The sequence below is a fragment of the Meles meles genome, chromosome 3, assembly GCF_922984935.1.
Source record: "Meles meles chromosome 3, mMelMel3.1 paternal haplotype, whole genome shotgun sequence".
NCBI lineage: Eukaryota > Metazoa > Chordata > Mammalia > Carnivora > Mustelidae > Meles > Meles meles.
In genome coordinates, this window is record NC_060068.1 from 108390742 (window position 1) to 108413208 (window position 22467).

At 47.6% G+C, this 22467-nt stretch overlaps 1 protein-coding gene across 2 annotated transcripts in view; it reads left to right on the forward strand.

The window, feature by feature from the left end:
* SPOCK1 (SPARC (osteonectin), cwcv and kazal like domains proteoglycan 1) overlaps positions 1-22467 on the forward strand; it is a 518175-nt gene that overhangs the window by 345611 nt on the left and 150097 nt on the right. For both annotated transcript variants that reach the window (XM_046000679.1, XM_046000680.1), the window contains one exon: positions 12496-12610. In XM_046000679.1, coding sequence (XP_045856635.1) covers positions 12496-12610 — 115 coding nt within the window. The remainder of the gene's footprint in view (positions 1-12495; positions 12611-22467) is intronic.

Here is a 22467-nt window from a genome sequence, read left to right on the forward strand (position 1 = left end):
TTACTCCTTGTGTTTATTCTGTGTTTGTCTTAGGAAACCTCATAGGTGCTTTTTCATTATTTATTGGGGAATCTGTCTTCCATGTGCAGTTAAGACCTGATTTATGTTTTATATTAGCAGTATAGTCTTTATCTTAGAGTAATGAAAGGGAGGTAATTGGCCATTGAGGGACACACTGGTGAAGAGAAAGGCAGACAAGAAAGCTGGTTGTAGGCCAGGTTGGAACTGTGACTTGCTTAGCTGATTTGGATGCACATGGAAAGTATTTTAGCAATGACTGAATAAGGTGGGACACAAAAACAAAGGAACAAGAATACGCAAGACTTAAATGATACAGATTTACTGAATCCTGCATTGGGAGATAGAGCCATTGTTCTCTCAGTTTGAAGTGCTCTCTAATAGCTTAGAAGGTGCCCAAAGAAATCCCTGTTCCAATCAGCACTAACTTTGTCATGACTGCTTCAATGTTATCAGTTAAGGAATGGAATTTAATAGCCTTGGGAACCATCCCACGGAAGCAGAAATGAATCTGCCCTAATTGGAGAAAGAAAGGACTTGGAAATGTGTAGTCTCCGATTACCCATTTATAAAGCCGGAGCCAAGTGTTTCTAAAAAATTAACAGTGGGAGGGATGAAAGTCATAAAAGCTTTAATTTTGATATTCATACCTAGGGAGCCACAAATGCTTTGTAACTCATTTGTAAACCTCACCCAGCGCTTGGCACATTGAAGGCTCTCAGAAAAGCTTTGGATTGGTTCTCTGAAAAATCCTGGGACCTTTCACCAGTGGGACTGAGATCCCTGGGAACAGATGCCTGGGGAGTCTGTTCCAGGGGGCGAGGGATATAGTTTTGATTCACTAGCTTCAGCTGGTCCTGCAAGAATGAAGAATTTACTTATTAAAGTTCTTTGAATGTACTTTTCCTGCTACTGATTTTCCATTGTAGATATCAGTACCCTGGAGAGATCTCGCTTCGTTCTTTGGACCTTTTCAACTGGGTGAACACTTTCAACACTTCTGAAACTTTTCTATTAGGGAGCCTCTGAGGACAAGCTAGAACAAGCATCTATCATGAGGTTCAGGGGACAGAACCTACTGAGAGCACATACAATTCTGGAGTCTATACAAATTTAAATGAAGTTTGTATTCTGTTCTCTAGTAGACTGGTGATTGCCTTAATACTTTAAAAAAGTTTTAGGGGCACCTGGGTGGCTCAGTGGGTTAAGCCTCTGCCTTCGGCTCAGGTCATGATCTCAGGGTCCTGGGATCGAGCCCCACATCGGGCTCTCGGCTCAGCGGGGAGCCTGCTTCCTCCTCTCTCTCTCTCTGCTGCTGCTCAGCTTACCTGTGATCTCTCTCTGTGTGTCAAATAAATAAATAAAAATCTAAAAAAAAAGTTTTAAATTGCTTACCCCCCTAAGAAAATAGATGCTGCAGGGATATTCACTATAGATTTTCATTCTCCTTGGCTTACTCCAGTCTGAGAAGCAAGAACTAGGTTAGATTTTGGAAAACAGGAAAAGGAGACGGGGCTGTAGTAGACACATAGGGTGTAGGACTGTTTTGCCTTCTCGTACTGATTTTTGGACTTGTAGGGAGGTGGCCGGTGAGTGAGCATCACACTACCTTACTAGAGCTCTGGCCTAAGGTTCTGCTTCTCAGGATGCCACATTACAGAAGTGACTGCCTCATCTCAGGCTCTTAGAGGTCATTTGAACATCCCCGTTTCTAATTTGGAGCAGTATTTCCCTGCAGACTTTATTGTTCTGGTTTCAGTTAACATCTGTCCATGACAAGCTTTATAAGACAGGGCAGAAGCAGTCAGATGGACAGCCTTTGGCTAAGGATCGTAAGGCACAAAACTTGGGCACAAAGCCTTCCTTGCTAAACCCCGCTGCCCACTTGGACCTAGCGCACCTCATGTTCTCTGCACTCGTGCCCTTGTCTGCTTGGATCAACAGTGTTTGCCAGATTCTTTATCCTTAGTCATTGTGCCCCCTGCCAACATTTAATCAGTGGTGCCTGAATGTAGGTGTCAGAATACCTTAAGACTCAAATTCCATGACTTTCCAATAGAGACTTTTCAAAGCCCAAAATACCTTCTCTCAAAACAAGCAGAACAGACTGACCATGTAGGTTTGTTGACAAGGCTTTGTTTGTACTTAGTGCATGTAATTTTGAGCAAAAAAAAAAGGTTTTCATTCTTCACTCCAGACCTAATCATCTCTGAGATGAGACAAGGCAGAACCCAGCTATGCTAGAGATGCACAAACTCCTTAATTGTCATATGGTGCGTCCAGCAGTGGTATGGGTCTGGTTCCTCAGCACACATTTTCTGGATAAAGGACACCCCGAGCCTGATGATCCACAAGAAATGTTGAAGTTTCTCTTTGTACAAGGAGGTCTCCCATTTGAAATTGGAAGGACTGAAAAGCACTGTAGCTCCAGGATCTTTTTGAAATTTAATTAAATGTAGCTTAATTTATTTTTCATCACGATAAGTGTACTCTTTAATCCTCATCACCCATTTTATCCATCCAGCCTCCCACTTCCCCTCTGGTAAACATCCGTCTGTTTTCTATAGTTAAGACTCTTATTTCTTAGTTTCACTCTCTCTTTTATTTTTCTTTGTTCCTTTGTTTTGTCTCTTGAATTCCACGTGTGGATGAGATCGTATGGTATTTGTCTTTCTCTGACCTCTACTGTCTCTTCTCTAGCTCCATCCATGTTTTTGCAAAAGGCAACTCTTTCTTATTTCCTATGGCTGAATAATATTTCATTGTATGTGCACACTGCATCTTTATCCATTCATCTCTCAGTGGACACTTGGGCTGCTTCCGTGATTTGGCTATTGTAAATAATGCTGCAATAATCATAGGGTTGGATATATACCTTTGAATTAGTGTTTTTGTATTTTGGGGATAAATATCTAATAGTGTGCTTACTGGATGATAAGGTAGTTCTATTTTTAATTTTTTGAGGAAGCTCCATACTGTTTTCCGGAGTGGCTGTACCAGCTTGCATTCCCACCGACAGTGCAAGAAGGTTCATTTTTCTCCACATCCTCACCAGCACTTTTCTCTTGTGTTTTTTATTTTAGCCATCTGACAGGTGTGAGTTGGTATCTCACTGTGGTTTTGATTTGCATTTCCCTGATGCCAAGTGATGTTGAGCATCTTTTCATGTGTCTGTTGGCATCTGGACATCTTCTTTGGAGAAATGTCTCTTCATGTCTTCTGCCCATTTTTTGACAGCCCTGGTATCTTGTGTCTCTGAAGTGTGTAGGGTTCCTTGCTCTCTGCGTATATCCACTTTCCATACTTGGAGAGCGAGCTAAAAGAGCGGTGAGGGTAACTGAACACGCGCTACGTGGCGGGCCTTGTGCTGGGCAACCTTCAGGCATCAGATCCTCCTAATACCCAAGTGAAGTATATTGCTTCATCTGCATTTGAATCCTAAAGAGCGACCCATTTGGACCACATAGGCAGGAAGTGGCATAGTTGTGCCTCTCCTCTCAAACCCCTCACCTCTTTGATCCAAATCTGTACTGTAGGTGCTCTTCTTCTGGAAGGACTTTTTTTTTTTTTTTTTTTAATTTGTGGAGTTTCTGTATTTCCCTTTTCTTACATGGTCAACTGTTAGGACTGCTGAGTCATGACAGAGCCATGTTCACCAGTACAAAGGAGTTCATTCTTTGTGAAAACCTGCACGTTTTATAGGAATTTTAATGGTATTAAAAAGTAGATGTACAGAACATAGACATAATGAGCTACAAGACTCTTTTAAGTATACCCTTAAAGATTTTATTTATTTGACAGACAGAAATCACAAGTAGGCAGAGAGGCAGGCAGAGAGAGAGAGAGGAGGAAGCAGGCTCCCCGCAGAGCAGAGAGCCCGATGTGGGGCTCTATCCCAGGACCCTGGGATCATGACCTGAGCTGAAGGCAGAGGCTTTAACCCACTGAGCCACCCAGGCGCTCCAAGTATACCCTTTTCTTGGTAATACTTTTTATTGTGCTTTTTCTGTCTTCTTGTTTTCCTAGGTTATAGAACTTGTCTTGGATATTTTCAATAATTCTCTCTCCTTTGTTCATAAATGTCCTCTGAACAATTTCTGCCAGTTACCATGAAGTAAGACCCGAGGACCTTTACCGTTACAACATGTTCATGCATTCTGGCCATTCTGATGGATGGGAAGGTTAAGGCATCTTGTCCCTCTACAGAGAACTGAGGTCGTGTGCAGGTCCTGTTGCTTGAGCTGGTCATCCCAAACCATGTTGCTCGAGGGGTCGTGCATCTCCTCATCAGTGATGTGGGCCATAGATTGGCTTCATAGAGTACCTCACAGAAGGAACCACAAGGCTCACCTGGTCCGTATTGTTTTTTAACCCAGAAAGAATGTTAAGTTCTCTGGGCATGAGCATCACCTTGAAAAGAAACTTTGACGTTCATATTCCTTGTCAAAGTGCTGTCAGCTTACTCAAATGTCGGATGGTCTGGCTTTGCCTTCTGATAGTACAATGTTTTCTCCATAGTAAGAAATTCTTAGTGGGAGATCCCAGGGACGAATGATTTTTGGGCGAGGGGGACAGAGGGATTCAACATGCTGCTGCTTGGTACTGTAGTTGTCACCTTTATCCCTGTCACATGAGTGGCGTAGTGGCTCTGGGCATTGGCCTTGGTGTGAGACTCCTGTAGTTTCAAGCCCAGATGTAACCAGCTGTGCAACCAGAGACAGCTTACTTACCATGTGGTGTCAGTTTCCTCGTTGGTAAAGAGGTACCGAACTGCTCTCTGCCTCCAGGTCTTCATTGGTTATGTAGAAGAACAGTACATTAGTCTACAAGTTGGTAGATGTCGCTGTCGCCATTGTCAGTCCCCTAAATGGATGCTGCATTATGTCATAAAATGCTCTCTCTTTCCCTTTCTTTCCACGTAGCTCTCCCACCTGCTCCCCTTTATCCTCCTTTTCCCCATCCCACTTTCATAGGGAGATCAGGTTTTTTGGCAGAAACAGAGTGAGGGTCCTTGTCTTTACCATCCCAGAGCAGCTGGGGAGCAGAGGAAGGTATAGGATGATAGCTTTGAGAAGGGGGGATTGGCTGGCCAGGCTCCTAGAATTCTGTGGCTCGTGATTCTCTGGAGCCTATTTCCGCTGCTGCTCTAGTAGACTTCTCTTAATGTATTCTTTTCTAATGATCAGAACTTGTAAAACAGCCCTGTCGCACTTATCAGTGGTTGCTTCTAATGTCTCATTTTGCACATGACCTGAAAGGCAGAGAAAGCCCTTTCTAGCCAGGCATGGGGCATCCTTAACTTTTACACCTGGGAGGCAAATTGCAAATTCTCATAGGGCTGGACACTTGTTCTTGCTCCCAGCGATGGTTCTGACTTCATTGTTGCCTTGCTGCCAGCACAATTCTCCGAGAAACAGGAGACTGCTTTTTTTGCAGGTGGTGTTTATAAACTCGTCAGTGACAGGCTACAGCAGTGGTGGTGGCCCCGGGACATAGGGAGTCTGAGTTCATTCACAGATTATTACAGGGATAGCCCCAGGAGGGAGAGAAACGGAGAGTCCTGCTCTGTGAGTGGGTGGAGGCTAGTACTTCGTGGGCAGAGGGACTTCTTAGGCAGGAGAGCAGAGGGAAAGGGATCTTCTTTAGAAGCACACAGACCTGGTTTTTGAGTACTGGCTTTGCTATTTATTAGCCATACAGTGTTGCGAAATTACTCTGCCATTTCAAATATTTTAACATGCTTTTTCACTTAATTTGTTATAAACATCTACCTGTGTTAGTACGTACTGATCTACTTCCTCTTTTATAATAGCTGGACAAGATTTCATGAAGGCATGTCTTGTAATTGAAGTAGCTGTTTCCCTATAGATGGTGATATGGACTGAATGTTTTGTATGTTGAAACCTTAACCCTCCTGCAGCTGTATTTGGAGGGGAGGATTCTCGAAAGACCTAATGAAGGTTAAGTAAGATCATCAGGGTAGGGCCCAGGTCCTCTAGCATAGGTGTCTTTGACTTGTTCTCTGTGTGCCCTGAGAAAAGGCCATAAAGACAGAATGAGAAGGTGCCCGTCTATCCGCAAGACAGGAAGAGAGCTCTCACAAGAGCCTGACTCTGACGGCAGCTTGATCTCAGATTCCCCTGCCCCCAGAACTGTGAGAAATCAAAGTCTGTTGTCCAAGTCACCCAGGCTGTGGTATTTTGTTAAGGCACCCAAGCCAGGTAAAGGAGATGGACATTCAAGTTGTTGATGACTTTCCCTTACCGTAGACCATTAAGATGTACATGTTTGCCTAACGTGCTGACTTGCTGGCTCATAGGGTATTTCTTTTTCTCTCTCCTTTCCTTTTAATTCTAGAATTTTTATCTGTACCAAAAAGTTGAGAGAGTAATACACTGAACTCCTATATGCTATCCACCTGTATTTAGCAATCATTAGCATTTAGGGACGTGGCAGATTAATTGCCAATCCCTCCAAAAAAGGCTGTTAACCAGCTTATACCACACTAACCCCTGCCACTCACACCACACACACACACAGTGTAAGAGAGAGGATGATTTTAGTTTCAACACAAAGAAGAGTGTTCTCGGCTTCTGGGTTTGAAGGGGAAAGAAAATCTCTCTTCTCAGGAGGGGTGCTTTTGGTCAGATGCAGCTTATCTTCTGCCCTTTTGTCCTAATCCATCCCTGTCCCCACCCACTGCCATTCCACCATCTTGGGCACACAGGGTCATCAGTCTCTACCACTCAGCTGCCTGGCCGACTTAGCCACATAGCCTGTGAGCCCCTTGGTTCGGCCTCTGATGAACGTGGCCAGTGCCTTGCAGGGAAAACTGAAACCGGTGACAGAGGTCTTCCCAACGGCCATTCTTGTCTGGTTCCGGCACAGTTCCATGGGCAGAATCTTCTCTTTTGTATTCTGTGAGGCTCTGCCGTCAGCCAGTGAACAAGTCCCTCCGTAGAGGAGAGGGGAAGCAAGACGCAGGCACAGGTTACCATGGGGACAGACAAGCTGTAATAAATGTTTGGCATCTTAGCTTGACGAGTTTTTGCAGTTTGGAGTCATTTCTTTGTCATCCATCCATTAAGTCACTCCTTATGAATCACTGGGAGCGTCTGCTCTTCAGATGAACCACGGTTGAGTGTGATTCAGGCAGAGAGCAGCCTTAAAAGCAATGAGGAGACAACAAACATTCATTAATTTGTCAACTTTTTGTAAATTGAGTGGCCTCTTGTCTGTGGAAGTTTCCAGGAGTTACCGGCATGGACCACAAGTTCATATGGCTGTTTGAGATGATGTCTTGGCTCGTTTGACTCAGTGGGTAGGCTTGTTGCCTCCCAGGATCCTGTGTGGCTTCAAGTTCCCAGAGGTTCCTCACAGGAGGAAAGGGGGCTCTGAGAGCTGGCCACAGAGACCTCCACCCTGAGACCCCTTCTTCTTTGGAGGCCCAAAGTATGCAGCTTGTCTCTTCTTGCCAAAGTGCTACTTGGGCTGAAACGGGTGTACCCCCTCTCCACTAACGTCAGGGTGGGAGGCTGGGTTCTGCTGTGTGCATCTCCCTGTAGCACTTGGAGGGCCGCGGGCCTCTGGAGTCCTCCCTGTGCTCTCAAGGCCCTTCATGGTGATGCTGCCGCCCTCTCCTGTTGTGTCATATACCAGCCCTGCTCCAGCCCGTCAGGAGCCCAACGAAACACTTCCGTTCCCCAGGCTTGCCTTGATTTCTCTGGGGAAGAAAGGCACCTCCTACCTAGAATGTTCTTTTTTATCCTATCGCCGGGCTTGAACCCATTTTCCATAGATGGCTGTCTGTCAAGAAAGTCTCACTCGCGGAAGGTCCAGGCGAGGTCCTGAGCCTCTCCCCTACCACACTGAACTTCGCCTCCTGTTGCTTGTCCTCCCTGAGAGCTGCAAAACCCTGGGGGCAGGAACGTGGTCCTGCTCCCTCTGGAGGTGCCAGCCTCCAGCCCGCACAGAGCAGAGACTCTGCGGGTGTTAATGGAGTAGATCCATGTGTGTGTCAGTGCCCCAGGTGCCTCTCAGGGATTTTGTGGCCAACGTACAAAATGGAACATGCCCTCCTCTTAGCAGCTCTGAGGGGGTCTCCCTCTCCACCCTCACAGGGGTTCTGGGCCTCTGTCCGTGAGCTTACGGGATGTGCCCTCAGACAGCAAAAAGGCTTGGTTCTGGCTTTTCAAAATCAATGTAGCTAATTAAAAAGTAACTCGAACTGGAAAACAAGTTTAGAAACAATTAAGATAATTAAAATATCACAACCTTAATTGAGACCAAGCCCTGAGCTTAAAAATGAAATGAATTAAAAAAAAAAAAGACACGAAGCCTATAATGAACTTGCTTTCAAATTCAGTGTTTTCCAGCTTACTACATCTCTCTTGAAATTAATTTGTTCCTCTTTTCTTCTTGGAAAACAATTTCTGTAAAAATTATGAAACAAATTAATCGGGCATGTGTTCTGTGCCAGCTGACCTTTGATTGGTGTTGGGGAATGGGCAGGAGAGAGGACACGGAGCACTCGTGGGGGAGCGCTCTGGGTCAGGGACACTGGCCTCGTGTGGGCCACGGAAGTCCCGTGGGCCTCAGAAGTCCTGAGGGGAGCAGAACCGGGGCAGGCGATCCAGGGCTCTGCCATCCTGTGGGCAGTGCTACGTCCTGCTGTCAAGCCTGTGGTGGGAGAGAGAGAAACTTGGGACACAGGCTCCTGAAATCATTAGCCCCTTGACAAGGAAGCTTCTAGGCCTGCTCCCGGTTATCACTAACACTCAGCTCTCTCTCCCTACTTCTTTCCCTGAGCAATTTCCCTGCCCCTTATTAAAGGGCCTCTCAAATGCCACTTACTATTCTGATCTGTTATCATTCCGTTTACAAAGTGGAGCCCCATAGCCCTGTCCACTGCGGCTGTCGGCTGCTCTCCGGTGTAACCGCGGGCGCTGGGGTTCCTCAGAAGAGCACAGCTGGGAGGCCGCATTTAAAGGCAGATGACACACTCCCTTCATCATCCTCATCCCCTCTTAATCTCAGCGTTGCTGTTTTTCAGACACAAAATGCACCGTGGTGATTAAAATGAACACAGACAGCTTGATTTATTACTATTTTGTTGTTCTGCAAAGTTCATTTACTCAAAATAATTCGCATACATGTTTGAAGTATTCAGACCCTGGTAATTAATTTTTAGCAGACTTTATTTCTGTATGCAAATTGTTAAGTATGTGTATGGAGTTAAGGGACTGGTTTTCATTTAGTAGTCTTTATGGTTGAATTTTTGGGTTGTTTGTTCTTTTTTTTTTTTTTTGAAGAAATGCCAGCTTCGTGAATTAGAGGAGTGGTGATTTATAGTTGTTCGCCACGTGGCAAGGCCGCAGAAAGAAAACTGACCAAATCAGTGGTCTGTGTCATTAGCTGGACGGTTGCCGCCTTCAGAGGCAGCGGACAGAGAGTGCGGTTGCCCAGGGCCGGACACCTCACCTTCCTGGGAAGCCCTGAGGCGGTGTCAGGCTGTGGTTCCGGCCTGGGCACACCAGATTCCCTAGCTGTCCTGGAATTAGACCGTTGAGCCTCTTTCTGCCCTGAGGACCTCCCAAGAACTTGGGCTCTCTACTTGGTGTGAGGTGTGGCCCCACGGTTAAGTCCTCACAGGAGATCCTAGGTGATTCTCACCCTGCTGGCCTCTGAAGGTGAGAATTTTGTGTTCTGGAGTCAGCTGGTGGGGTGTGACGTTCCCTCTGTACCGCTCATCAGCGACTCCTCTTTAAGACCTTCGTTTGTAAGATGGGCACATTACCAGCAGTCGCCTCTTTGGGTGGTTTCGAGAACTGCATATGGTAATCTAGTTAGAGGGCTTGGTTCATGGCCCGCATGTCTGAAGCCTTGGGTAAGTGTCAAGCTATCCTTGTTTGTATGAAGTTGTCTTACTCATTGTGGGGACACAATGCTCAAAAAAGGAGCAAACACCTACAAGTGGTATAACCTAGACTAAGTCTGTTTTATATACTCGCAAATATGAACTCATGGACTCCTCCTGACAACCCAAACAGCAGCAGATGGCATTATCCACCCCGTGTAGAAGGGGAAACTGAGGCACAGGGAAGGGAGTCACAGAGCTGGCATTCAGACTCAGAAATACTGGGCCTGGAGCCTGCTCTTCCGTACTCTGTGCAGCTCGCCCAGTCGCTCTGAGATGGCACTGTCCATGGAGGTCATCTGGGCCGCAGTGTGGACGTGGATGTTTGTGGAGTTGCCTGCAGAGAGAAAGAGAACCCTGGGTCTGGCCCTGAAGCGGGTCCTACAGTACTCCAGATTTTGCTATGCATCACCCTGCCAGTTTCCACCTTGGCCTCACACTCCAGTGAAAATCCCCGGGGTTCTGCAGCACTGAGCCCCTGTCAGGGAAATGCTGAAGCTGGTACCTCAGTGGGGGCTGCCTGTGGTCTGGTCCCTCAGTTCCTGGAGCTCCCTAATGTCTGACTTTGGTGTCCTATGGTGTGGAGGGCCCCGCAAAGCATTGGCACGGTGTTCATCAGTGGTCGTCCGGTAGTCATTCTGCAGGTGGGCTTAATTTTGCGTGAGTCTTGGAAAGGAGGTCAGAGATGGTGGGGTGGCCACTCTAGGGTTGGGGGTGGGAGACATTGCCCAAGGAGGAGGCCAGTGGCCTAAGGCCATACCAGCCTCCTGGCTTCTCAGGTGGACATCCTGAAGACGAGCATTCCACCGAGGACTGGGAAGACTTTGCTGTGAGTTTCCAGAAGGCCCAGCCTCAGGGGACTCTGTGAGTGGACACAGCCTCCCCCCCCAACCCCGCCCCTGCCCCGTTGTTCGCCTGCCGGATGTACCCCTTAGCTGAAGAGTTCCAAGTGAACAGCCCTGTCCCTGGTGCTTGAATTAGCCTCTTTTTTCGTCCTGCAGCTCATTTCCCTCTGCTAAGCTTCAGGCAGACGGACAGTCCCTTGGGGAGTAGGCTGTGCTGATGATTCCCTGGGGATCAGCACCTGGGTCTTGTTGCTGACTTGACTGGCCAAACCAATGTACCCTGCAGGTGTGGACGGCGGCCGAGGCTGCTGCAGCGGAGCGAGCCTCCCCGAGCTGTTCACGCAGCACAAAGGCATCTGAGTCTTGTGGGTTCACATCCCCTGAGACATACCCCACAGCCGCGGCCTTTGGAGGGAGGTGGTCTTGAGACTGGGGGTCTGTGCAGGCTGAGAGGAAACAGGACTTCTCTGAGCGCAAGGGTTTCATGGTCACCTAGGGACCGAGCTGTGGAGCGGATGATGGCATTTCTCCCGGCAGGTGTTCTGTCCCTGCTTGGGACACCCATTGGTGCAACTGCCTATCTACGTGGAGAGGACATGGGGCAACGTCCCCTCCTCTGGCTGCGGAGAGAAATTATGAAAGATTTACTGCCTAAATAGGCTTTCGGCCTGGAGCTGGGAGATGGTATGATTGCTTTTGTTTTGCGGAGAATTCCCTACAGCCTCTTCGCTGCTCTGAGCATCCGAGGAGGTGGGTTCGGCTTGCTGAGCACGGACGAGCCCGGGGCCGCTGCTCCGCGGGTTCTGGGAAACACTGTGGTTGAGGAACTGCTGCTGTGGGAGGCCCTCTCTCCCTCTCTCCACTGCCTGGGTTGAATCGACACCCCCTCCCTGCCCCCTGTCATCCCCACGTGCAGGCCACACTTACTCTTGGGGGGGGGGGGGCAGTGTCTTGCCGGTGGCCCAGGCGTGCCTCCCTGTGCTGGCGTGTGCTGGTCTTCATGCCTCGACTGCCACCCCACTCTGCTCTTCCGTCAATATCCAGTTCACATATTAATGCTTCATTAGTCCATGTCCCAGAAATTGATCTCTCTTTTTCTCTCGAGCTCTGTTATCGTTTTATATGCCCGGCAGGGCCTTATCTCTTCCCACCTTGCACGATAAATATTTATGTGTCAGCGTGTCCCCCTCCTTATTATACTGGAACTTTGTGTGGCACAGAATGGTCTTGCATATCCTCAAGTTCTTCCCAATTCAAAATGAGCTCATGGACGCACACAGTCCATGCTGATGGAACCAGGGCCAAAAAAACTCTGTCCTCAAGGACTTTTGTAGTTGCAGGGAATAAGTAAAGGTAGGCGTGGGTGAAGTCATAAAAAGCAATTGCAGACAAATAACGAGAGAGGGAAAAGTAGCTCTTGGTCCTTGGAGCATGTAAGCTTCTAGGATTTTTACAGTAATTCCTGCCTGAGATGGAGATGCTGAAACTCCCCAAAGCACAAAGGAATCACTATCCTGATGTTGAAGAAGCGCATGTGCACAGATACAGAATTCCCCCTGGTTTGGGGATTCATTCCGATCCCCATCAGCCGAAGAAAATAGCATGGAGTGCAAACACATGGTCTGTTTACTTCCCACTTGTTTATTTGAGTAGAAAGAGAAATTAAACTTCCCTGGAGGTCCTAACCCCTGCCTCTTCTTGTTCTTTTTGCCTTAGCCCTGGACCCATCCAAAGACCCCTGCCTGAAGGTGAAATGCAGCCCTCACAAAGTATGCGTGACCCAGGACTACCAGACGGCCCTGTGTGTCAGCCGCAAACACCTGTTCCCCAGGTAAGGCAGGGGGTTGGGAGGCCCGTTCCAGCTGACAGATCTGGGGGTACCCAGTGTCTGACTGGGGGACGGTGGTGGTGGGGGGAGGAGAGAATGTGTTTCTGTCACTATTTCTTTTTAAAAAGATTTTTTTTTTTTTTTCTATGAGAGAGAGGGAGTGCAAGTTGGGGGCAGAGGGAGAAGGAGAAGTAGATTTCCCTGTGGAGCAGGGAGCCTGAGGCAGGGCTTGATCCCAGGACCCCAGGATCATGACCTGAGCCGAAGGCAGACACTTAGCCAACTGAGCTACACGGGTGTCCCTTGTCGTCCTTTGATAGGGTGTATGATGCCTGCAGTCCTGCTGGGTATGAATCTCAATTCTCAAACACAGATTTGCAAAGAATTTCAATATCTGTATTTGCTTTAAATCAACTTTATATGTCTCTGAGCCCACATCTGAGCAGATGAACAGAAAATCCCTTCTTGGTCATTGTGAGAACCATTCCTCCTTCCCCAGAGATCCAGGAAGCAAAGACCCCAGAGATCCAGGAAGCTTATAGCCAAGGAAACAGGGTCTGAGCCTTTTATCTTTTGGTTACCACTGACCTGCTTACTGTGGTAACCCTTTGAGGTTTCTTGAGGTCTGCAGACTGTTGGCTTTCATGCCCATATAGGTTGTGGGCATCTTTGTCAGGCTGGGGTTTGGGGTCTTTCCTCCTCAGGTCCCCTGCACCACCATTCCTCCTGAGGACATGTCTTACTATTTTCTCAGTCTGCAGCACCCGGTCTCCCTTCTTCCCCAACCCGGGGGAGGTAGGTCTCCTCACTCTCCTTCAGGATCCTTAAAGCCTTTGCCTCTTGCCTTCTCCCAGCTTTGTCCATCTAGTGGGTGTAGGCTTTTGTAGATGACAGAGAGAACCTTTGAATTTGGCCTACTTGTGCGTTCAGTCCTACAGAAATATTCGAAGCAAGAACCAGCACATGCGTGCGTGCGCACACACATACACACACACGCATACAAGGCTTCCTTTACCAGTGGGGTTGGGTGGGTGGAGGTGGGAGAAAGGTGATTTCAGTGTCTCGTCTCCCTTCTTCCTATACTGCTGTATGGGTGGAGAAGTATAGCGATGGGCCTCGGAGTCATCCCACTGGTTTTGGATATGACCGTGTGCTCTGCCATGACCTCAGGCGAAGAACACAGCCTTCCTGGGACTTGATTCCCACTGAAATGCACCTCCTACGGCTTTTGCTCGTTAGTTCCACTTTGCCCCTGGGACTGTGGAGGGTGTCCTGTCCCTTCCTGCACTTCTTGAAGTCTAAGCAGTGCTGGTCCCTTTGGCTGCTCCTCTTGGGACAGGTTGTAATTTCCTTCCTTCAGTTCTCTAAGTGGCTTTCTCTGAACTGCCTGGGAAGCTCCATCACGGTCCAGCACAGAGACCGCCTGGAGCTGAGCCCTCATCCTTTCTGTCTCTGCAGAGCTGGTCCCTGTAGCTCCTGACTCCCACTCCGCGATCGCCTAAAAACGGTCATCCTTTGTCTCTGTAAGACTGAGATGCGAGGTATAATGGGTTCTGCTCTTCCCTGCAGACTGGAGCATTGTCCCTGGAAGTAAAGGCAGATCTCATCCCCAAACCCCTACCCTATGCCAGGCGTGGTGCTCAGCCCCACACCCTTGAGTTCTTCCAGCCATTTCGTCAAGTTGGTATTTGTTGTTGTCTCCACTCTGAAGACGAGAGAAGTGAGACAGAGAGAGGCAGTAGCAATTGGCTTAGGTCCCCAGAAAGTGGCAGCCGTGATTCAAACCCAGGACCGTCCAACCCAAAAGCTGATGTTTCCCATGACTGCCATACGTTGGCCTCTCCGTTTTTCCTGTCCTTGTCTGTTTGTTCATTTTCTGTCATTTAACCAAAAGGTATCGAGTACCTACCACATGCCGGGCTCACGTTATCCACTGAGGCTACGCGCTACGCTACCCTCGAGGAAAATCAAGTTCACTGTGGAGTTGGATGTACCAAAAGTTGGTTGTTGTTATTACTAGAAAATGTTCTTAAAGCATACAAACTCTGAGAAAACTAGACCAGATTCTCCAGCTGCGTGTGATTTCTTCCTTCTCTGCGGGTGGTGAGATGAAGACTCTTTTGCCACAAATACCCAAATGCCCTTTTTGGGATAGTGCTCCAGATTTCAGCCATCGGGTTGCGTGTGTGTGTGTATGGATGTACAACATGAATAGTCTCTTGCCTGTTTCCTCCTGGAATGTCGCCCCTCTGGGAGTGCCACGTAATTGGCAGTGTTACGCTCCAGTCTGTGCAAGGGGGAGGCAGAAACCGGGCATGTCTAGGGGTGAGTGGTGTGTGCCCGCGTGGGAAGCACCACCACTTGTTTGCTTGGGTTCCAAGTGTAACCCTCATCTCCCACCTCTCCTGATGGCCACAGAGTTACAGTGACTAAGAGCAAGGATTTGGGAATGAGCCCAGTCTGGCCTCTGTTCCCAGGCTGGCTGCGTCCTTGCTCTGTGACCTTGGCAAGTCACTGTACCTTTCTGAATCTGTGCATTTTCATCTGCAAATTGGATTTAATGAAAGCACTCACCCATCCTTCTTTCCTTTTCCCTGGGGTACATCCTCTAGGGACTCTTCAAGAGAGAGTTTCCAGGTAATAAGTGTCGCTGGGCCCTGCACGGGGTATTTTGTGCACGCACGTCCTTGTGTGAGAGTTCAGTGGGATGCACGTGTGTCAGGAACACAGTGTAGACTCACATCGTGACGGCTCGTCTTCCAGTTGCTAAAACAATTATGATCGTCGTTATTGCTACTGTCTCGTTCATTCTGGAAGGTCAGCCAGGAAAGCCCACAGTAGCATGCTCCTGAGAAGAAGGTAGCCCCCTCCAGGTGCCCTCCCTCCTTCCCAGCCTGACTGCGTCTGCTTCTCCTTCCTTTTGGAGGAAGCTGTGAGGTTCAGCCTGAGGATTCCAGTGTCCTTTCTGCTGCCCTCTTTGTGATTCACAGCAGGTAAGGACTAAGAAGATGACTGCATTTCTCATGATAGGGACCCTTTTTTCATTGGAAAAACAGCCCCAAGAGGAGGCTGTGATTGAGACAGCATGCCTACTCCCTTAGCAGGATTTGGGAGGTGGTCTGAGCTGGGGAAGGTTGGCCGTGGTGTTGGCTCTGGCTGTGGGCCCACCCTCCCCTGCTCCCTCTCAGAGGCTGAATTGCTCGGCCGCCATATCAGCTGAGCACACCTCTTCCTAGGGTCTTGGACACCTTCCCAGATGAAACATCTGTCCTGCCACATTCTACTTCAGGGGTCCCCTCTGACCAGGGAGACGGTGTTGACAACTCTATTCGTCCATCAGGGAAGTAATCTTTCCCTCTGTGAAACATCTGTAGACAATCCCATCAGCCAGTCTGGCCTCTGCAGCAGCTCAAGAGGCAAAGCCCGAGTGCCAGATCGGCAGCAGCGCACACACATGGAGAGGCGGCTGGGCCAGCTGTGGGCTGATTACGAGTGAGGCTCCAGACTTCGGCAGTCTTGTCAAGTGTATTGAGACAGAGAGGACAGTGAGCAGGTCAGCGAGAAAATTTCATTAGCTTTCCTTGCCCATGGAGAGGGAGTGAATGGAGAAGCTGTTTGACATTCACGTCTGTGAGCACCAAGTATCTGGGAGGACAGGCCGCCATTTTGGTGGGTGGCCAAGTGGGGCAACCGGCCTCCCTCGGCTGGAGTTCGCCTCTTTAGGGTGGTGTTTGGATTCGGGTTTGCATCTGGTCTCATCCAAAGGCTTCAACTACTCTCATGTACTCTTTGGAGAATTCTCCTTGGAAAATCTTTGTTTTGTCTCTTCTTGCTGTTGAGCCACACTGAGCAGTCTAGGGAGAAGGTGAATCATTGGTAGCGTGTTCACCTTTTAGGTTCTACAAAGGGGCCATTTATGCATTGCAGAGCCCTGTGAAGGCTGCCCAGAGCCGGAAAGCCTTCTCTGGGATGACTTTTTAAAAATATCTTTTTTTTTAAAAAAAATTTTATTTATTTGACAGAGAGAAATCACAAATAGGCAGAGAGGCAGGCAGAGAGAGAGGAGGAAGCAGGCTCCCCGCGGAGCAGAGAGCCCGATGTGGGACTTGATCCCAGGACCCCGGGATCATGACCTGAGCCAAAGGCAGAGGCTTTAACCCACTGAGCCACCCAGGCGCCCCTTTAAAAATATCTTAATTGATTTTTGTCCGATTGACTTATTTCACTAAGCATGATACGCTCTAGTCCCATCCACGTCGTCGCAAATGGCAAGATTTCATTTCTTTTGATTTTTGGTATAGCAATCTTTGATGCTTATTACAGCAAACACTAAAGATACAGAAAAGTAAAAAGAAATGGGAAATCAACAATGGTTGCACAAGTGAAAAACAGTAATTAAACAGTCCTCCCATTCTTTTTTCTAGTCAATGGGTTTTATCCATTGGTTTGTTTCTGGGAAAACTTGATCATCGAGAGATGCCTATCTTATAAATAAAGATTTGTATGGGTTCTCTTCAGTTAATTTTTATAAATGAGTATCTTTGTGATACTATAACTTTTTGTAGATACAAATTTTATAGACTGTCATAATGTAGTATACAGAAGATTAACTTGAAATGGATCATAGACCTAAATATGAGTTAAGAATATAAAACTTCTGATAGAAAGCAGGAGTAGTAACCTTGGGTTTGCAGAGATTTCTTAAGTAGGGCACAGAAACATCATGAACTATAAAAGGAAGAGATAATAATAATAAATAAAAACAAATTGGATTTCATCAAAATTGATCTTCAGAACACATAGTAAGAAAAGGATAAGCCATACTAAGGGATGATATTCACGAAACACGGGTTTGAGAAAAGGTTTTTACCTGCATTATGCAACGAAAACATCTGTCCCTACACTCACTCACTCATGAATATTCACAGCAGTTTTACTCGTAATAGCCAATAGCTAGAAGCAACCTCAAATGTCCATCAGCAGGTGAAGGGTTAAACAAATTGTGGTACATCCATGCAGTGGATTACTACTCAGCAATAAAAAGAAATGGGCTATTGATGCATTCAGTAGCATGGATAAGTTTGCTAATAACTCTGCTGAGTGAAAGGACATCGTCCAGAAAAGGATATATATGCTATGAGTTCTATTTACCTGAAATCCTAGAGAACGCAGGCTAATCTGTGGTAGCAGAACACAGAGCATTGGTTGTCTGGGAGAATAGGTCAGTGGGGTGTCTGAGCAATTTTTAAATCTAGATAATGCAGAATGGATCTGTCAGGAAATAGTCACACTCTGGGTTTCGATGCCAAAAATGCCACCGGCAAAAGAACTCTTTGGGGGAAGAAGAGTTTTTAAGGCAACAATGTATCATTCTCCCTGACTTAGATTTTGGAAATACCATTTTAAGGTTTTCTTAAGGAAAATGCCCTCTCAGGAAACAGGGGTGGACAGAAAGCCATACAACCCACAGAGGGCTCTGCTCATAGGGATTCTCTGCCCATCAAGATGGCTGGTTCTGATTTATTGCTCTGGGTGGGCGGGAGCTAAGGGTGGGATTCTCCCTACAGAGCAATGAACATTGATTTTACCTCTCTGTTGCCATTGATTTTCATTTGGAGAATGGAAAATTGAAGCATTTGTTTTAAGCCTTGCAGACAGGCAGCATTCTCGAATTCTGCAAGTGCATTGTGAGCGGGAGGAAAGGGTGTCAGGATGGGACTTAGAACATCTGAGTGTACCCTTGGAAGCCTTCTGGGAGCAGTGGGAACTAATCTGTTTTTAAATAAGGAGCCGACGGCCAGTCTTCCCAGTGGGGCTAGGCCTCTCTACGTAATGGCCCTTTATCTCGGCTTCCTAATTATCTGGAATAACAACGAATTCTCTGCACTGGCAAAGAATTCAGATTGAGTCCGGGCTCGTGGTGCTGTAGACCAATCTGAGAGCTTTCTGTCTTTTATGTGAACTTGGAAAAAAAGAATCAAAGTGTTTGAGGTCAGAGAGAAGTACATGACAGAATGTGCCTCAAATACCAAACTCTCAGAGGATATTTGAAAGGATGATGGTTATTTCATCTCTGTTTTGTTTTACAACAAAGCACTGCGTCCTGCTACAGGGGCTTTGAACGGGTTGATCATACATACACATATCTGGCTCGGTTTGGAAGACACACGGCCACGTGCAAAGTGGGTGATTCCTCGGTGTCTGCATGGCGATCTCATACCTCCCAACTCCAGGCCTTGCCTGTGACCGAAGTGGGATCATGCTTGCATTCCTTGTTTACATTTCCATCTTAATAAAGCTCACACTTCTTCTCCTGGGGGCCCAAGCATTGCCTTATGTTCTGTTTTAACCTCATGGGATCTTCCCTTTCCCTGCTCTGGGCCCAGGTAGAGTGCTGATGAGAACTTGGCGTCGTTCATAGGCTGTTGGTGGAAATTATGGAGCTGAGTTTTGGGTTTGAGCCCACTTCTAAATCAGCCACCTTATTAAACAGGAAAACCGTCACTGGGATCTCTTGACTAGTGGTCACTGAGGCAAACCAAGGGAGAGAGGTTGGTTCAAGAGGTGCCATTTCTTGACCACCTGCCATGTTAGGCACACTTGGTGGAACAGGTCTTGCTGACTTCTCACAGTAGTCGGTTAGGTCTGCATTATGATCCCTGTTGTATGGATGGGATTATTGACGTCCTGTCAGTAACTCTTTTCCTGGCCAAGGGCCCGCGAGGGATGGATTTGAACCAGAATGGAGGAATACCACAGGCCCCCCTCTGCTGCAAGAGTCACAGGTATGAGCTCTCGCTGTCTAGTTTGCCTTTTCCATCAGAGCCGAAGCTCACCTGTCACCCAGCCAACCTGCCGACCTACTCCTGGCCCTAGAGGTCCTATGCTTGAGCTGGTGCCCTTCTGTCTTAACTTGTGTCACCAACAGAGCCATCAGTGGGGGCATGGAAGACACCTGTTTCCTCCTTTTCTATGCCCACAGTGGTCATTCTGGGTTCATTTTCCCCCTCACTGGTTTATCCAAAGGTTGTCATTGAAACCACATGTCGCTTAAACATAAGAGATATTTATTTACTTTCAACTGCAGCCTTTTTTTCTTTTCCTTCTCCCCTCACCCCCCCAATGGAAGTATTATATGCTTCTGCCTAGAAGGACCTAGCTGCTCCTGGGGACTTCAGTGAGCAAGATTTCATAACTCAAGCAAGCCAGTTACCTTCTCTGTTCCTTTGTTTTTCTCTCTGAAATTGAGAGTATTGATTACACGAGCTTGACAAGAGCAGCAGAGAGTAAAAAGCAATTCATAATGGAGATGTGAGTAATTGCGTAGAATTTTTAGTCCCTTGGAACAAAGGGGACGGAGTGAGAGGCAGAAATTACTTTGTGAGGTGGATTTACTAGGTGAGTTTTAGGAACACATTAAAATCACAACTGTCAGTACATTTTCCCAGACCCAAATTTGCCCCTGCCTTGTTCCCCCCCCAACTTTTTTTTTTTTTTTTTTTAACTTTATTGCCAGTGCCCCACAGGTTATACTCAAAGACGGAAGGCAAATGAGGGCAATTGCTGAGTAAGTGCTCCCAGCAGAGTCTGATGGCATCTTGCCGGCTGGACAGTGGTTTTGAGTGTGACTTAAGGACAGGAGCCTCTGCTCTACCTGAGCCCTTTCTGGCCTGCCACCCACTGCCACATGCTCATTTCTCCCTCCCAAGCTGCACTGCTCAAGAAGATCTTTCCAAAGAGGGTAGTTTGTGTTTCCCATTGATCCCAATGCATTGGATCATTGTCTCTCTCTCTCTTTCTCTCTCTCTTTTGAGCCATATTCTCTATAGGAGATTGGAAAGGTTTTATCGTTGAATTCCCAAAATGTGCATGTGCCCAGATACAAAGTTGCTGGAAAGCTAGGAAACCGAGAGTGTGTGGAGCTGGGCCAGGCATGGACCTTCACGCCGCCCTCTCGACTCCTCCCTCTGTGTCTCTCAGAGATCCTGCGTGCGCTAGGCTGCTCTGCCGTCCTTCCCGGGATGACGGGCTGTGGTTGCTGTGTTGATTGCTGTTCTTGCCTGTTAAGAAATGGACAGAGAGTCATGTTTCATGCATCAGATTTAAGTGGATTTAGAAAGCGGAGGTTGAGGTGGGTGTGTGGGTTCTGAAGAGGTAATCACTAGACGGGATTTCCACAGGGGCTCAGGGCGTGCTGGGAAGCACACAGGTGTGAAGCATTACATTAGCACGTTCATCCCTAATACTAGGAAACAGACAAGCTCCAGCCCCCTCAACCCCGTGACGCACTGAAGACGTTCCATTGCCCACACATTCTGGGGGCCCTTTATCGTATCCAGAGAGAGGACTATCCAGGTATCCCAGGGTGGGGAGAGGGTTGGGGGGCAAAGCCTCTGTGGCCCCTCACAGAACACATCATCTTCTTTTACAGAAGGGGTCAGACTGAATTTTCCCACTTAGACTAACTTCTGCTTTAATTTTCTGAAATCTCTTTCCTTTGCCTCTGTTATTAATAAATCTGCTGTGGCCTGCTTGTTTTTCTGCCAAAACTCATGATCCCAACTCGTAGGTTTTTTAGTTTAGACATTTTATATCAGATTAATTCAACCAATGAACCATGAAAGACATTCTTGCTGGGTATCAGGCACCCCAGTAGGGCCCATCTGGGGGCACTGACCATGCAGGTTATGGGGCCAGGAAATGGACTCAGGATGATTTAGATGGGCATCTGAAGCTATTTTTAGAAGTACTTTTGTTTTAAATAGAATGTTCTCAGGCTAATGTCCTGTCTTTAATGTTCCTCATGGAGAGGGTGGGCAGAGGGCGAGGCCCTCCATGCACAGAGGGACAGGAGAGATGAAAGTTAATTAGTTGGGGGACTTTGCCACCTTTCCAAGGCATTCTTAAATGATGTTTTTAATGGGCTCACACTGAAACGGATGCAGGTCTATTACTGAGCTGGGAAAGGCCTTCCTTCCAGCCTGCCTGCCTGTCGGTGATCTCACCACAGCTGGAGGTGCTGGTGTGTCCTGCTTTCCACTGAACTGGGAGTGGCACTTTCCATCACCTAGTGGGAAAGAGGAAGCCCTGGCTCCAAGCTCCCCCGGCGGTCAGTAATTCCCAGGTAGAGGGCAAGATGGCAGGGCTCAGGTCCAGCCTGGAATTTGAGCCTTCATCTGCAGATGCCAGGGGAGCCATCCATGAATACAGCAATGCTGATACAGGGCTTGAGGACTCGAATCTCTCCTGTCATAATTTTGGCAGGATGAGCCCTCGGGAAACAGCTCTCATACACCGGTGATGGTGGGTTAAAGGTCCTTAATTCAGAACCCACTAAGTTGGAGTCTGTGATAATTTCTTGATTTAGCAAATATTTATGGTGCCTTCCATTTGCCAGACCCTGCTGGGTGTTTGGAATCCTGCGATGAGGGGGCATGATCTCGCCTTATGGAGAGCAAAGTCTACAGGAGAAAGGAGATAAAAAGGAAATTAAGTATCTAATAAACTGTCATAAGCGCTAGGTAGGGTACGAGCAGGGGGTCCTAACAGAATCTCTTTAGTTGGTTGATCGCGGGCTGGTGGGGGGGCATGCTGTGAAGGTGAAAGGTGAAAGGTGCCAGCTGGGCAAAGAGTAGGGAGAAGTGTTCTGTGTGTGTTCACGTGACGCTCCTGCACATCTCCTAAAGCCTGTGGCCTAGGCGAGGGGATGGGAGACAAAGATTGTATATAATGAAAACTAGAAAATTAAAAAAACAAAAAACCATGGAATAACGTTAAGGTTCCAAAATGCGGGCCACCATTTCCAGCTGCAGTTAGATTGGGATAAGGGTGGGAGGTAGAGAAGGGGCAGCATTCCCTAG